The 15,892-nt window shown below is 44.0% G+C and overlaps 1 protein-coding gene across 1 annotated transcript in view; it reads left to right on the top strand.

The window, feature by feature from the left end:
• Window positions 1–15,650, top strand: part of LOC132781454 (uncharacterized) — a 54,367-nt gene extending 38,717 nt beyond the window's left edge. The window contains exons 12-15 of the mRNA XM_067473710.1: window positions 1,213–1,302; window positions 3,320–3,528; window positions 10,558–10,764; window positions 15,096–15,650. Coding sequence (XP_067329811.1) covers window positions 1,213–1,302; window positions 3,320–3,528; window positions 10,558–10,764; window positions 15,096–15,383 — 794 coding nt within the window. The 3' untranslated portion in view covers window positions 15,384–15,650. The remainder of the gene's footprint in view (window positions 1–1,212; window positions 1,303–3,319; window positions 3,529–10,557; window positions 10,765–15,095) is intronic.
• The last annotated feature ends 242 nt before the right edge of the window (window positions 15,651–15,892 follow it).

Below are 15,892 nucleotides of genomic sequence, written 5' to 3'. Positions count from 1 at the left end.
TCCCTCATTTGGTATCAGCCATTGATTGAGGTTCTGGGTTTGAGCCTGCCACTTTTGGACTCTTACTTGCTGAGGTGTTCCAGCGAGTGTCTCTGTAGATCTTAGAAAGATCTATTTCTTGATTTAAGTCGTTGACGTGCTGGCTGATACCCAAACAGGGGATGAGCTGGAGATGTCACTGCCTTGGTCCTTTCACTGTTGGTTGCTACTTCCCGGTGGATGTCAGGTGGTGCAATACCGGCTAAATAGTGTAATTTCTCCAGTGGTGTAGGGTGCAGACAACCCATAATAATACGGCACATTTCATTAAGAGCCACATCTACTCTTTTAGCGTGGTGAGATGTGTTCCACACTGGGCATGCATACTCAGCAGCAGAGTAGCATAGCAGAAGGGCAGATGTCTTCACTGTGTCTGGTTGTGATCCTCAGGTTGTGCCAGTCAGCTTTCATATGATATTATTTCTAGTGCCCACTTTTTGCTTGATATTCAGGCAGTGCTTCTTGTAGGTCAGAGCACGGTCCAGAGTGACTCCCAGGTAAAAATGAGATCAAAGACTGGCTTTTTCCTTATAAATAGTGTTACTAATTAACTAAATGATATTACCTAACACCCCAAAACAAACAATGCCTTTTTTCAAATAACCCGGGCACTGTCTATATACTTCAGAAGTCTAAATACTATGGGGCTCAAATTGCCCCTTTTTGAAGTTGTGGATCATGATAACTTCTTTCATGTTGGCCTAAGTCAGAGCAAACCACTTACCACCTACTGTAATGCAACCTGAGCCCTGCCACATGCACAATGGAGGACCTTCTTGCAGCAACACCAGAGGCACTCCAAGTGGCCAGATACTGGTCAAAGGACATTTAATCAACTACCAAGCTTGCCAACTTTGTGTTTTGTCTGTTCGTTCGTTTGTTTGTTTTGTTAACAATGTAATACAAATGTCTGGTTGCTCCTGATACGATAAATAAATAAATCAGCAATTTTTAATGAGTCCATGAGTTCTTCTTCTCTGTCTTGTAGTTTTCCAGGCCTCATTCCTTAGAATAGAATTGGGCCGCATTCGTACGCCTTTCATACAATCGCACTCAAACCATACAGCATATTTTATCATGACATATTCCCCCTCTTGATTTATAATTTCATAATTTTGCCTGAGGCAAAAGCTGAAGAGCTTTTCTTACCCAACTTTGTCCCCTTTTGATCAGGAACTGACCTTGAGAGTGAAGGCTTGGACCGGACAGACCTGGCTTTGCCTGGGCACCAGCTGGAGCTTCTGCAAGATGCCGTGGCTTGGGGTGAGTTTCAGTGGTGGTTATTTACCCCAAGGAAGTATTTGGGGAGCTGCCATTGGAAAGGTAGAATATAGAGCAGAGCTTGCAAAAGGGCAACCGCAGAATGTAGCCACCAGGCATGTAGCCGGGGGGGGGGGGGGGTTCGGGGGGCTTCAGCCCCCCCCCCCCCCCCCGAAATTCTCATGGTGGTTCGCGAAAAGGCCTTACTGGTGCATTATTTAAACTGTTATGTTTATTCATATCATAATCTGATCACCATACTCAATATATCCCATATGCATGGGGTATTGGGGTAATGATACAAAAGGTTTGCTAGGCTAGACCCTCTTTCACTCAGACTCAGCCCCCCCCCCCGAAACTCAGCCCCCCCCGAAACTCAGCCCCCCCCAACCCCCCCTGAAAAAATTCAGCCCCCCCCCCCCCCCCCCCCCGAAACGAAATCCTGGCTACGGGCCTGGTAGCCACTAAGCTTGCCATGTGCAGGATGCTTTGTGACAAAACCTGAAGTTGATGAGCAGCGGTGAATGCTTAGCCACAGAGCTCTGTCCAGGTATGGACAATTCCCTTTGAACGCAAGAGTCTGGATGGAAGAACTTCTCCTGACCACCTTGATTAGCATTTGATGGCCTGGCAGTGCCTGGGGCAATCTTTTGTTGAGAAGAGAGGAAAGTGGTGTAATAATAATAATAATAATAATGATAATAATAATAATAATAATAATAATAATAACAGCGACAACAATAATAAGGATATGGGAATTTGAGTGTTGGACTATGACTCTAGAGCCCCTATACTTGCTTGGCCATGGAAATCATGGTGATTTTGAGCAAAGTCCCCAGATGAGTAACCATCCTTTTCCAGTCACATCAATGGTCTGATTGAGGTTAGGTGGAATAGGGAGTATTACAATCATAGAATCATAGAATCAAAGAGTTGGAAGAGACCTCATGGGCCATCCAGTCCAACCCCCTGCCAAGAAGCAGGAATATTGCATTCAAATCACCCCTGACAGATGGCCATCCAGCCTCTGCTTAAAAGGAAGGAGCCTCCACCACACTCCGGGGCAGAGAGTTCCACTGCTGAACGGCTCTCACAGTCAGGAAGTTCTTCCTAATGTTCAGATGGAATCTCCTCTCTTGCAGTTTGAAGCCATTGTTTCGCGTCCTAGTCTCAAGGGAAGCAGAAAACAAGCTTGCTCCCTCCTCCCTGTGGCTTCCTCTCACATATTTATACATGGCTATCATATCTCCTCTCAGCCTTCTCTTCTTCAGGCTAAACATGCCCAGTTCCCTAAGCCGCTCCTCGTAGGGCTTGTTCTCCAGACCCTTGATCATTTTAGTCGCCCTCCTCTGGACACATTCCAGCTTGTCAATATCTGTCTTGAATTGTGGTGCCCAGAATTGTACACAATATTCCAGGTATGTCTAACCAAAGCGGAATAGAGGGGTAGCATTACTTCCTTAGATCTAGACACTATGCTCCTATTGATGCAGGCCAAAATCCCATTGGCTTTTTTTGCCGCCACATCACATTGTTGGCTCATGTTTAACTTGTTGTCCACGAGGACTCTAAGATTTTTTCACACGTACTGCTCTCGAGCCAGGCCTCCCCCATTCTATATCTTTGCATTTCGTTTTTCCTGCCAAAGTGGAGTATCTTGCATTTGTCTTGTATTATCTTCTCGAGTTAGGATCCCTCCCCACTTTGCACTGGAGCTGGACTTCCTTGACTATGGCCAGCTTTGCGAGTCAATAAATAACCTGTATCCAAGTATGTGGAGCACGGTGCTTTGCCTGTGGTGTTCCATGCTTCTGTGCAAATCCTGTGAAGTCCTTTCAAATGTTAGGAAAGAGGGAGAGCCCACTGAACATCAGGGATGGAAGAGTCTCCTCTTTTGGGAAAAATGCAACTTGAACACTCTTAATTCTGCCCAAACACTGGCTCCATGAGCATGATGTTGTCAGAGTGTCAGTAGTGATTCAGCCTCTTCCATAAAGATGTCTTTGGGATTTTGTTTCAGCCGCTGGCCGGCCGGTGATTCTGCTCCTGTTCAACGCCGGCCCACTTGATGTGAGCTGGGCCAAGGCAAGCGATGGCGTGGGAGCCATTTTGGCCTGTTTCTTCCCCGCTCAAGCCACTGGTCTGGCTATTGCCAAAGTATTGGTGGGATCGGATGGGACAAACCCTGCTGGCAGGCTCCCTGCTACCTGGCCAGCAAGTATGAACCAGGTAAGAACCCATCCAGTATTGTTATAGATTTCCAAGGAAAAAATGTTATCTGCTTTCTGGGGTATATAGTATTGGTATTGCAGCTGACAACTTGCAGATTAGCAAACTGCAAGGTTTCTCTACCTGGTATCCTCGGCTAAAAAGGGACCAATCTCGTCAACAATATCTTCAAGACCTAACGTCAGCAGTCCTGAGGAAAGCATTCACAGCCCTGCGATTCCAAACAATGCCATCAAACTGGCTAGAGGGAAGATACAGAGGGATCCCCCATGCCCAACGACTTTGCATTTGTGGCACAGGGGAAATAGAAGACCTAACACACTATTTGCTACGTTGCCCCTTGTACAATGACCCTAGGAAAAATCTCCTAGGATCACTCTTGGAAGAAAGGGCATCATGGCAACAATCTGCAGTGATCTGTGACTTGCTAGCAGATCATTCTAAAAATATAACACTAAAGGTTGCCACATTCGCAATCGCAGCCCAAAAGATCAGAGCCAAAGTAGCAAAATCCATACTGGGGGTCAGAAATGGAAACGGTTTGGAATGACTCAAAGCAGACACTGTTATTGTCATGTTTCTGCTTTCATAATTTCAAAGAACTTGTTTTAGTTTTAATTCTTGTTACGTTTTAAGGTTTATATTGGAAAGTGTTTATAAAGTTAGTGTATTACTGATGTCATGGCCTATGGCTAGTACAATAAACAATTCATTCATTCAAATATTGGTATTACTAATGTTTTTATCCCCACCTTTTCCCCAGAAGTTGGGCTCAAGAAAGACTGCAAATTAAAATGGAATGCAATTAAAATCATATAGATCAGCACTGAAATGGAACTGAAATATAATCAGTACTTTAAAATGATAGTTTTTTTTCTGATGCTTTCCCTTCTCTTTGTAAAACTTGAATATATTAAAGTTTTTTTTCTCATCTACAATCCCTCCCTCCCCAAATACAGGTAGCTTTTACAAACTACCTCTTTTTTTGTCGTGTCAGGATTGACTTGAGAAACTGCAAGTCGCTTCTGGTGTGAGAGAATTGGCTGTCTGCAAGGACGTTGCCCAGGGGACACCCGGATTATTTGATGTTTTGTTGATTTGATGTTTTTGTCATCCTTGTGGGAGGCTTCTCTCATGTCCCCGCATGTGGAGCTGGAGCTGATAGAGGGACCTCATCTGCCTCTTCCCGAATTCAAACCTGCGACCTGTCGGTCTTCAGTCCTGCCGGCACAGGGGTTTAACCCACTGCGCCACCGGGGGCTCCGTACAAACTACCTGTATATACTCGAATATAAGGCTAGTCTTACAGCCCCTTTTTTAGGCTGAAAAAGCCCCCCACGGCTTATACTCGGGTGAGGGTCCTGTCAGTAAGATTAAAAGAAAACATGTATAAAGTGGTATGGAGATGGTTAAATTATACCAGATAGATAGGAAGCAAAGTAACCTCTGCTGGACAAAGGGACTTCCGGTTGGCGTCCATGGAGGTAGGACGCGGTTAAGAGGAGCTCCGACCGCTTAGCCAACTCGCGGATTTTGCTGCTGGGTAGAGTCTTCTGCTCCCCTCTCCCGGTGGATTGATACCGGGGGGCACGCAAGAGCCCAGCTGGTACCCCACAAAGTACCAGGGTGCGCGAGCAGCAACGCGAGAAGCAGACACAAGTCTGCACTCACTACCACCCGATGCCAGCACAGATTCTGACGAAGATTTAGTCTGAATGGACTCAAGGGGACACTGTGCCCCATGCGGAAAAGTTTGGCTTCCCACAGAACAAGGAGAAGCACCTCAATAAAGAAGAACCAGGGACAAGACATCTAGCATCTTCCAGAAGGAGCCGCCACGGTAAAAGCAATAGGACTCCTCCCCTGGATCAATGTCTCCTCAGGAGTAAGAGCGGCGAACAAGCGGAACGAAAAGGAGAAACCGACAAACACACTAATAAGGAAGTAAACGCAAAGTAAATGCATTAGGATCAAGGACTTACAAGCGCGGCATCAGAGGTCTACTCGTGGTCTACTCATGGGAAAACCAAGCGTGCTGGGAGAAAAAGAGCGAGAGCGTGGAGCGAGGAGAAGTCTGGAGTCCAGAGGAGCCGGGATCAGGGGCGGAGCCTGGCCACGGCCGCGCGCGCGTCATGGGGACGCGGACGACGGCGGCGTTGAAGCCTGAGGACGGAGGTACGCGGACGGAGGGACGCACGCGGCGTGAGGAGCGCTGCACAGAGCGTCCCCAACAAGGAACCCTCCCTTGAAGAAACAACGCAGGGCAGACACAGCCCCTTCTCTCTTCCCCCCCTCTTCCTCCCTCTTCTGGAGTGACACCCCGACACTCAAGGAAGCTCCTTTGCAAACGGGCGGCGAAGCCCCCCCTCAGCGCAGCAACAGGTTTATAAAAGCACTCAGGTGCTAAGTCACGAAGGGTTACAAAAAGAAGACAAGGTATGACAACCTTATAAACTCTTTACAAGAATTAGCCTGGGGCATTCCCACAAGACTGTACTCTAAGGCTCTATAGGCGCTAAACTGTATTCTAAGGCTGCAAAGTCTATAAAGAACTATAAAGACTATAAAGACTATAAAGAACTATGTGTACTAATTCTGTCACTGGCCACTTTTGTACTATCTAAGCAGGAATGTTCTTTGAAGACAACCCCTAATCTTCAATTGGTTCAAAAGATACCTTTCTTAAGGTCTACCCATTGGAATGCATAATTCTGACCTTGTATAATCTTATTTGTTACTTGCTTGCTTCTAGGCTTACTGAACTATGTGTAGATGTGTATAGACTACCCCTCAAACATCTCCATCTACCCCCTTATACCCCCCTACCCTGCCCTAGTTTCCCTCTTGGGGTGAACCTGTGGGAGGAGGGAGGGGACGGGTATTGGGGTGGGTCAGGTTTTGTTTAAAGGAAATATCTCAAAGGTTCCAACAACAACCACCTTGAGAAAAAAGTGGTCTGAGTTCCGAACCGGATCACTGGAGGAAAAGGAGATAGAGTATTTGGAATATTAAGATTGAGCATTTGGAATATTAAGATAAGATGACTACCCCCAAAACAAAGCCAGAGAAGGAGATTAAAGACCCCAAGAGCATTGGAAGAAAGGGATCAGGCCAAGAAGAAGTAAACATGAAGGACATCTGGAAAGAACTTCAGAAACTTACAGAGAAAATCACGGAAAACCAGGAAGAAAACAAGAAAGAACTAAAGACAATCAGAGAAAATCAGATAAAACAGCAGGCACAACTAGAACTAATCAGAAAAGAATTCAAGGAAGATATAACTACAATCAAAAAAGACATCTCAAAGGCCTTTGTGGAAATTAATGAAAATAAGACAGAAAACCGAAAATTAGGAAACGAACAAAGAAAACTACAAAAGGACCTAGAAACCCTGACAGCCAAGAACGAAAAAATGACAAAGGAATTAGAAAGGATCCAACAAGGAGAACTGGAATATGCACTCAGACTTAGAAACCTCCAGGAAGATCCCCAAGAGGACTTAAGAACAAAAACAACCAAAATATTAGCGGAAGTGATGGACAAACCGATAGAGAACATAGAGTTGGAAATAGACCGTATCTATCGGGTTCAATCGACTTTTGCTAAACAAAACAAGCTAGCGAGAGATGTGATGGTGTACTTCATGCGAAAACACACTAGAGATCAAGTGCTCAGGAAATCCAACCAAAACCCAATAATATACGAAGGGAAGAAAATTATTGTTCTCAAAGAAATCCCTAAACAAATTCTGGATAGGCGCAAGAAATACACACTCTTGACACAAGAACTAAAAAGACAAAACTGCAAATTTAGATGGGATAGAACAGAAGGCCTTATGACCTCTTTTAAAGACCAGAAATATTGGATAAAGGATGTCGAGAAGGGCAATGACTTGATGCAACTACTCAAGGACCATGCGAACAATGTAAACAAAGAATCACCCTCAAGAATAGGCAACATGAGAAAAAGACCCCGCCCAGACTCTCCCTATAAAGAAGAAGAAAAAACGGACAAGGTATCGACAGCGACTGACGAAACTGAAGACAACAAAAAGGAGGAGGGAGCAACTGGAGAAACAAGTAAAAAAGATCATGACTGAAAGACAAATAAATTGTTATTCTTTAAATGTAAACGGACTTAATTCTGTCTATAAAAGAAAAAGAATCTTCCAAAAAATCAATAAAGGTAATTACCAAATCATTGCATTACAGGAGACTCATATTTGTAGTAAACATATCGCCCACCTGTCTCAAAATAAAATCGGGAGGGAATTTTACTCTGCCTCTGAACTAAAGAAAAGAGGCATGGTAACTTACATAAAAGACGACATTCCAGCTGAATTAAGTTTTAAGGACCAGGAGGGAAGAGTAGTTGCAGTAAAGATAAAGCTAGGCAGAGAGACCATTCTGATTTGTAATATCTATGCGCCTAACGGGCCTAAAGCTAAATTTCTTGATTTCTTAAAAGAAAACTTACAGAAAACAGAATTCGACAGCTTAATAGTAATGGGGGACTTTAACGGCATATTGGACAAAAATTTAGATAAAAGTCCAGGTAACAGGAGAAAGAAGAACAGCTCTCTCCTCCCCAAAAAATTCCTGTCGCTTAAAGAAGAATTTGATCTACACGACGCCTGGAGACACTGCCACATGGATGAAAGAGAATATACATACTACTCACCCCGCCATAGATCATGGTCAAGGATAGACATGATCTGGGCCTCCAACTCTATCCTGTCCAAAATAGAAAAAATACAAACAAATGCTAGAGAGCTTTCAGACCACTGCTCTTTAGAAATGAGCTTATATAAAAAGGCAGAGACCAGAAGGTGGAGGTTAAACGAAAATCTACTCAAAACGGAATCGGACGTAAAGAGAAACAAAGAACTCCTAAGGGACTTCTTAAAGCTAAATGATACCCCTGACATATCCCCACTAGTCGTGTGGGACACGCTTAAAGCGGTAATGAGGGGGTATCTAATACAACAGAACACGATCAAAAATAAGAAGAGAAACTTAGAGTTACAACAGCTGGAGGATAGGATCAACGAAAAAGAACAAGAGCTAAAGAGAACCCCGGACAACGCTAAAATTATAAACAATCTGAAATGGCTTAAAAAAAGAAAACACCTTCTTGAGATAGAACTGCTAGAAAAAAAATACAAATTTATAAAACAACAAGAATTCGAACATGCCAACAAACCGGGGAAATGGATGGCAAGGAAGGTAAGGAAGAAAAAACAAGCTCAGCGAATAACGAGAATCAAAAAAGGCGAAAGCTATCTAACGAAAGACACAGATATTATCAAAGAATTCCGAGACTATTACACATCTCTCTACAACAAAGACGACACTCAAGAAGAAGAAATCACAAGCTACCTAACAAATATAAACTTATTAGTATTTCAATGGGAAATGTGGGCCTGCTTGTTGTTGTTGTTGTTGTTGTTGTTGTTGTTGTTGTGTGCTTTCAAGTCATTTCAGACTTAGGTTGACCCTGAGCGAGGGCCGAGTAAATGACCTTGAAGGACCGTATTCGGCCCTCAGGCCTTAGTTTGAGGATCCCTGCATTACAGGATTAAACATTGCCCCAGATGCTAGGTTACCATTACTAATGGATGCCACAAAGCTGAACTTAGAAATGAAAAAGAGAGAGAGAGAGACGATTATTATTATTTTACTCACAGTGGCAAGACTTATAATTGCAAGGAGTTGGAAGATAGTAACCAATCTCGCACTGGAAGCATGGTATAGGGAGGTATGGAACGTTGCCTTAAATGATAAACTATCAATGGAAATTAGGGTGTTCAGGGGTGAAACTAATAGATAAGAATTTAATTCATACTGGTCAGATTTCATCAAATATATTTTTAAGAGTGATAAGGGAAAGAAAGCAATACAACCTTGTTGGTTAAGAATTTTGGATATGACATTTGTTTACTGTTTGACTCATAAATTTATGGCAAAGGAAAAGATACTTGTTCAGGCCTTGATGGTGAGGTTATGAGTTTGTAAAATTGTTTTCCGTTCTGTTTACACTGTAATCCAGGAGTCCTCAAACTAAGGCCCGGGGGCCAGATACGGCCCTCCAAGGTCATTTACCCAGCCCTCACTCAGGGTCAACCTAAGTCTGAAACCACTTGAAAGAACACAACAACAACAATCCTATCTCATCAGCCAAAAGCAAGCCCACACTTCCCACTGAAATACTAATAAGTTTTTATTTGTTAAAAATGTTCATTTTAATTATTGTGTTGTTTTTAAGTGTTTCTGCACTACAAATAAGATGTAGTTTTTTTTCTAATTTTTTCTATTTTTTTCTATTTTTTTTCTCCAACAGTTTGAGGGACTGTGACCTGGCCCTCTGTTTAAAAAGTTTGAGGACCCCTGGTGTAATCTGTTAATATGTGTATGTGTATATATATGTTATATATACTGTATATACTCGAGTATAAGCCTAATTTTTCAGCCCTTTTTTTAGGCTGAAAAAGTCTCTCTCGGCTTATACTCGAGTCAAGATGTTCATTATTTTACTCTGTTGTTATTGTTATTATTACATTTATTATTTACACTATTATTACTGCTATTATTACATTTCCATTTATTATTATTATTGTTATCATTATTACATTTATTATTTTACTCTGTTAGTATTATTGGAAGGATACGTAAACACACTTACATTGAATAAGGTCAGAATAATGGTTTAATCAGAGTTGGGCAGTCTTATCTTAAATTACAGTTTTATGTAAATATTCAAAAACATTTAACCTCCTGATGCCTCAATTAATGTAATTGTATTGGTATCTATTTTTATTTTGAAATTTACCAGTAGCTGCTGCATTTCCCACCCTCGACTTATATTCGAGTCAATCTGTTTTCCCATTTCTTTGTGGTAAAATTAGGTGCCTCGGCTTATATTCGGGTCGGCTTATACTCGAGTATATACGGGTATATGTATGTATGTGTGTGTGTGTGTGTATATATATATATATATATATATATTATATACATGTGCCCATTCCCACAGGTGCCACCCATGGAGAACTACACAATGGCTGGACGCACATACCGCTACTATGGGGACGAGGCTCCGCTGTACCCATTTGGCTATGGTCTCTCGTTTACCACCTTTCAGTACAGCGATTTGATACTAGGTGCTGATGTTCTATCTATTTGCGAAAACCTAACTGTCTCGGTGGTGGTGAAGAACATTGGCTCCAGAGATGGCGAGGAGGTGAGGTGGTTTGGTTGCTTCCTTACATACATTTCTCAAGATGGTAGAAAGCAAAGAGGAAATAAAGGGTTGGAAACAAAGTCAGATACATTAAGTAGGTTCTGATGATTGAAGTGGGTGGAAACCACATGCAAAACCAAGTCTTTTGGCATTTCTCCTGAATGTTTATATCATTGCCCAAAGTCGTCAAAGAACACAGTCAGTAGCCCAATGATCCTCCACTATATCTCAGCATCTCCCATCTAGGGGAAGTTGCATATCATGAAGACATGAAGACATCTGCCCTTATGCTTTGCTATTCTGCTGCTGAGTACGCATGCCTAGTGTGGAATACATCTCACCACGCTAAAACAGTAGATGTGGCTCTTAATGAGACATGCCGCATTATCACGGGATGACTGCGCCCTACACCACTGGAGAAATTACACTGCTTAGCCGGTATTGCACCACCTGACATCCGCCGGGAAGTAGCAGCCAATAGTGAAAGGACCAAGGCAGAGACGTCTCCAGCTCATCCCCTGTTTGGGTATCAGCCAGCACGTCAACGACTTTAATCTAGAAATAGTTTTCTAAGATCTACAGAGATACTCATAGGAACACCTCAGCAAGCAAGAGTCCAAAAGTGGCAGGCTAAAACCCAGAACCTCAAGCCATGGCTGATATCAAATGAGAGACTCAACCCTGGGCACACAGAAGACTGGGTAACATGGTACGTGCTGAACAGACTGCACTCTGGCACCACAAGATGCAGAGACAACCTTAGCAAATGGGGCCACAAAGTAGAATCCACAACATGCAAATGTGGAGAAGAGCAAACCACTGACCATCTATTACAATGCAGTCTGAACCCCGCTACATGCACAATGCAGGACCTTCTTATAGCAACACCAGAGGCACTCCAAGTGGCCAGCGATTGGTCAAAGGACATTTAGCAGAATGCCAAGTTTTTAAACTTTGTGTTTCTAAATACATCACAACTGTAGTCTCAGTTTGCTTCTGATACGATGAATAAATATAACCAGAGATAGAAATAGGGAGTACAATAGCTAGGGCGCTCTAAACTTTAATATTCAATGACATATCTTTACACTTCAGGATTTCATCCTGGATAAATTTTGAGCTGCACCTTAAAACAAATAATCTTGCATACTACAGACAAAAACAAAGATGTACCACATGAATTCCCTTCTAGTAAAAGCATGGTCAGGTATTTTACCAAACAGGCTCGAATGTGGCACTCTCTGGTAGATTCCTGGTTCTTATTATTGAGTTAATAATAATAATAATAATAATAATAATAATAATAATAATAATCTTTATTTGTACCCCACTACCATCTCCCCAAGGGACTCGGTGCGGCTTACATAAGGCCGAGCCCACAATACATCAATAAACAAAACATCAATAAAACAATCAATACAGTATTTTATTTTATTTATTAATTTATTTATTTGTCATGTCAGGACAACCAGTCAAATTATATTACATTTCTAACAGAACAAAGCAAACAAACAGACAAAATACAAAATTTGTGAGTTTGGTAGTTGATTAAATGTCCTTTGACCAGTATCTGGCCACTTGGAGTGCTTCTGATGTTGCTGCAAGAAGGTCCTCCATTGTGCATGTGGCAGGGCTCAGGTTGCATTGCAGTAGGTGGTCAGTAGTTTGCTCTTCTCCGCACTCGCATGTCGAGGATTCCACTTTGTAGCCCCATTTCTGAAGATTGGCTCTGCATCTCGTGGTGCCAGAGCGCAGTCTGTTCAGCGCCTTCCAAGTCGCCCAGTCCTCTGTGTGCCCAGGGGGAGTCTCTCATTTGGTATCAGCCATTGGTTGAGGTTCTGGGTTTGAGCCTGCCACTTTTGGACTCTCGCTTGCTGAGGTGTTCCAGCGAGTGTCTCTGTAGATCTTAGAAAACGATTTCTAGATTTAAGTCATTAACGGGCTGGCTGATACCCAAACAGGGGATGAGCTGGAGATGTCTCTGCCTTGGTCCTTCCACTATTGGCTGCTACTTCCCGGCGGATGTCATGTTGTGCAATACCGGCTAAGCAGTGTAATTTCTCACACTGGGCATGCATACTCAGCAGCAGAGTAGCACAGTGCAAGGGCAGATTCTTCACTGTATCTCACCACGTTGTGTCTCCAGAGCTGGTGATGATCTGGTTGTCGTTCAGGAACCGGCAGCAGGAGAGGTAGCCCTCAAAGGAGAAAAGCATAACAAGAATCAGAAGGGAAGCCCCAAGGCCATCTAGACCACCCCACAGAAGCTAGGGCAGGAAGCCCACAGCTAGTTTCCATCCTTTAAAGCAGTTCTCAAAAGGTTGGGAATCCTTGCTCCAAACGAAGGAAAGAGGTCAAAGGGAAGGGGTCGGGACTCACCCGTATGGCCGGGAGCTCCCGGCTGACCCGCATGCTCCCCGCACGTAAATCACATAAACAAAAAATAAGCAATACACAATCAACAGTAACATATAAGCATTTAAAACCAATGGCCGGGCCAAATGTAACAGATTAAAATTTAAAAAATAATGCTGACGTGAACAAGGTAGGCTATAACTGGGATAGGATTTTCAGAGAGAAATGAGGGAACACAGTCAATCCTAAATCAGTGGTAAGGTGCATTTTGAGGGCAAATTGCTGAGAGTTTTCCTTATTCTGGGAAGGCACACTGGAACAACCACGTTTTCAGGCTCCTCCTAAAGACTGCCAGAGTTGGGGCATGTCTGATGTCCCTGGGAAGTGAGTTCCAGAGTGCGGGGGCCACCACTGAGAAGGCCCTCTCTCTCGTCCCCACCAATCGCGCCTGTGAAGGAGGTGGGAGCGTTAGCAGGGCATCTCCAGATGATCAAAGAGATCATGTGGGTTTGTACACAGAAATGTGGTCACGCAGATAGGCGGGTCTCAAACCATTCAGGGCTTTGTAGGTAAGAACCTGCACCTTGAATTGGGACCGGAAAATGAACGGCAGCCAGTGGAGCTCCTTAAACAGGAGGGTTGACCGCTCTCTGTAAGAAGCGCCCGTTGTACCAATTGAAATTCCCAGGACGTTTTCAAGGGCAGCTCCATGTAGAGTGCATTACAGTAATCCAATCTGGAGGTGACTAAGGCATGGACCACCCTGGCCAGATCCGACTTCACAAGGTACAGTCACAGCTATGCTCCTATTGATGCAGGCTAAAATCCCATTGGTGGCAAAAAAAAGCCAATGGGATTTTGGTCTGCATCAATAGGAGCATAGTGTCTAGATCTAGGGAAGTAATGCTATCCCTCTATTCCGCTTTGGTTAGACCACACCTGGAATATTGTGTCCAATTCTGGGCACCACAATTCAAGAGAGAGATATTGACAAGCTGGAATGTGTCCAGAGGAGGGCGATTAAATGATCAAGGGTCTGGAGAACAAGCCCTATGAGGAGCGGCTTAAGGAGCTGGGCATGTTTAGCCTGAAGAAGAGAAGGCTGAGAGGAGATATGATCCCCTGACATTAAGTCCAGTCATGTCTGACTCCAGGGTGTGGTGCTCATCTCCATTTCTAAGCCGAAGAGCCAGCGTTGTCCATAGACACCTCCAAGGTCATGTGGCTGGCATGACTGCATGGAGCGCTGTTACCTTCCCGCCGGAGCGGTACCTATTGATCTACTCACATTTGCATGTTTTCAAACTGCTAGGTTGGCAGAAGCTAGGGCTGACAGCGGAAGCTCACGCCGCCCCCCGGAATCGAACCTGCGACCTTTCGATCAACAAGCTCAGCAGCTCAGTGCTTTAACCCACTGCGCCACCGGGGGCTCCGGAGATATGATAGCCATGTATAAATATGTGAGAGGAAGCCACAGGGAGGAGGGAGCAAGCTTGTTTTCTGCTTCCTTGGAGACTAGGATGCGGAACAATGGCTTCAAACTACAAGAGAGGAGATTCCATCTGAACATGAGGAAGAACTTCTTGACTGTGAGAGCCGTTCAGCAGTGGAACTCTCTGCCCCAGAGTGTGGTGGAGGCTCCTTCTTTGGAAGCTTTTAAACAGAGGCTGGATGGCCATCTGTCAGGGGTGATTTGAATGCAATATTCCTGCTTCTTGGCAGGGGGTTGGACTGGATGGCTCATGAGGTCTCTTCCAACTCTTTGATTCTATGAGTCTTAATTGACTTAGTTGATGGACCACCTTTGCTTTGTGTATTGTTGAAGACTGAGTTGATGGGCCATCCTTGTTTTGTTTGCCTTATTGCTTACATCTGGTGTCTGCACTGTCCTATATTTGGTTGGAGGCCAGGAATGGCTTCCAAGGAGGCATTGGCTTGCTATTTTCTCTTCCTAATAGATTTTTTTGTCTCTGCAGGTGGTGCAGCTCTACCTCCGTTGGGGAAAGGCATCAGTGCCAGTCCCCCGTTGGCAGCTGGTTGGCTTCCGGAGGGTCCTGGTGCCCCAGGGACAAGCCGTCAAGGTGCCCTTCCTGCTTTCCTTCAGCCAGAGAGCCGTATGGGCTGGGGAATGGCAGTTGGAGCCGGGCACTTTCACCCTTTTTGTCGGTGGGCAGCAGCCCTTCCAAGAAACCCGGGCCCCTTCCAACATCCTTCAAGCTGATTTCACTGTTTCGGGAAGCACATGCAAAAGAAGCCAATGCTAAGCGCTGTGACTTATGGAGAACACAGAGAAAAACAATGTGGGCGCTCGCGAAGTTAAGTGAATGTAATTACATTAAGGCAGACCAGATTTGGAGTGAAGAGAATCCAGTATATGATACGATGCTTCCCAAAGTGGGACTGACATGGCCATGGATTGGTATACCTTTTACCAGCATTGTTTGTGGAACAGTTTGCGATGGAATACAGGCAAAGGGCTTCCGGGGAAAATAAAATATTGTTTTCTGAAATAAACCAATGTGTTCATTTTTTCCTGCTCTATTTGATTGGTTTTTCTGGAATGAAAGAGAAAATAAGGGTTTCTAGAAATGTTGTGCATTTGGGCTACATTTGGCCCCTGCGCATCACCTTATGCATACTAGTAGTAATAGTAGTAGTAATGAAGGAGGGGGATGTGATAATAGGAGTGGTGGGGTGCTGGTAGACAACTTCCCTCTCCTCTTTTTTCCTTCCTCCTTGGAATAACTGCAGTGTGTGCATATAACCACCAGAT

The sequence above is a fragment of the Anolis sagrei genome, chromosome X (genome assembly GCF_037176765.1).
Source record: "Anolis sagrei isolate rAnoSag1 chromosome X, rAnoSag1.mat, whole genome shotgun sequence".
Classification (NCBI taxonomy): domain Eukaryota; kingdom Metazoa; phylum Chordata; class Lepidosauria; order Squamata; family Dactyloidae; genus Anolis; species Anolis sagrei.
This window is presented reverse-complemented; position numbering and strand designations above follow the sequence as displayed.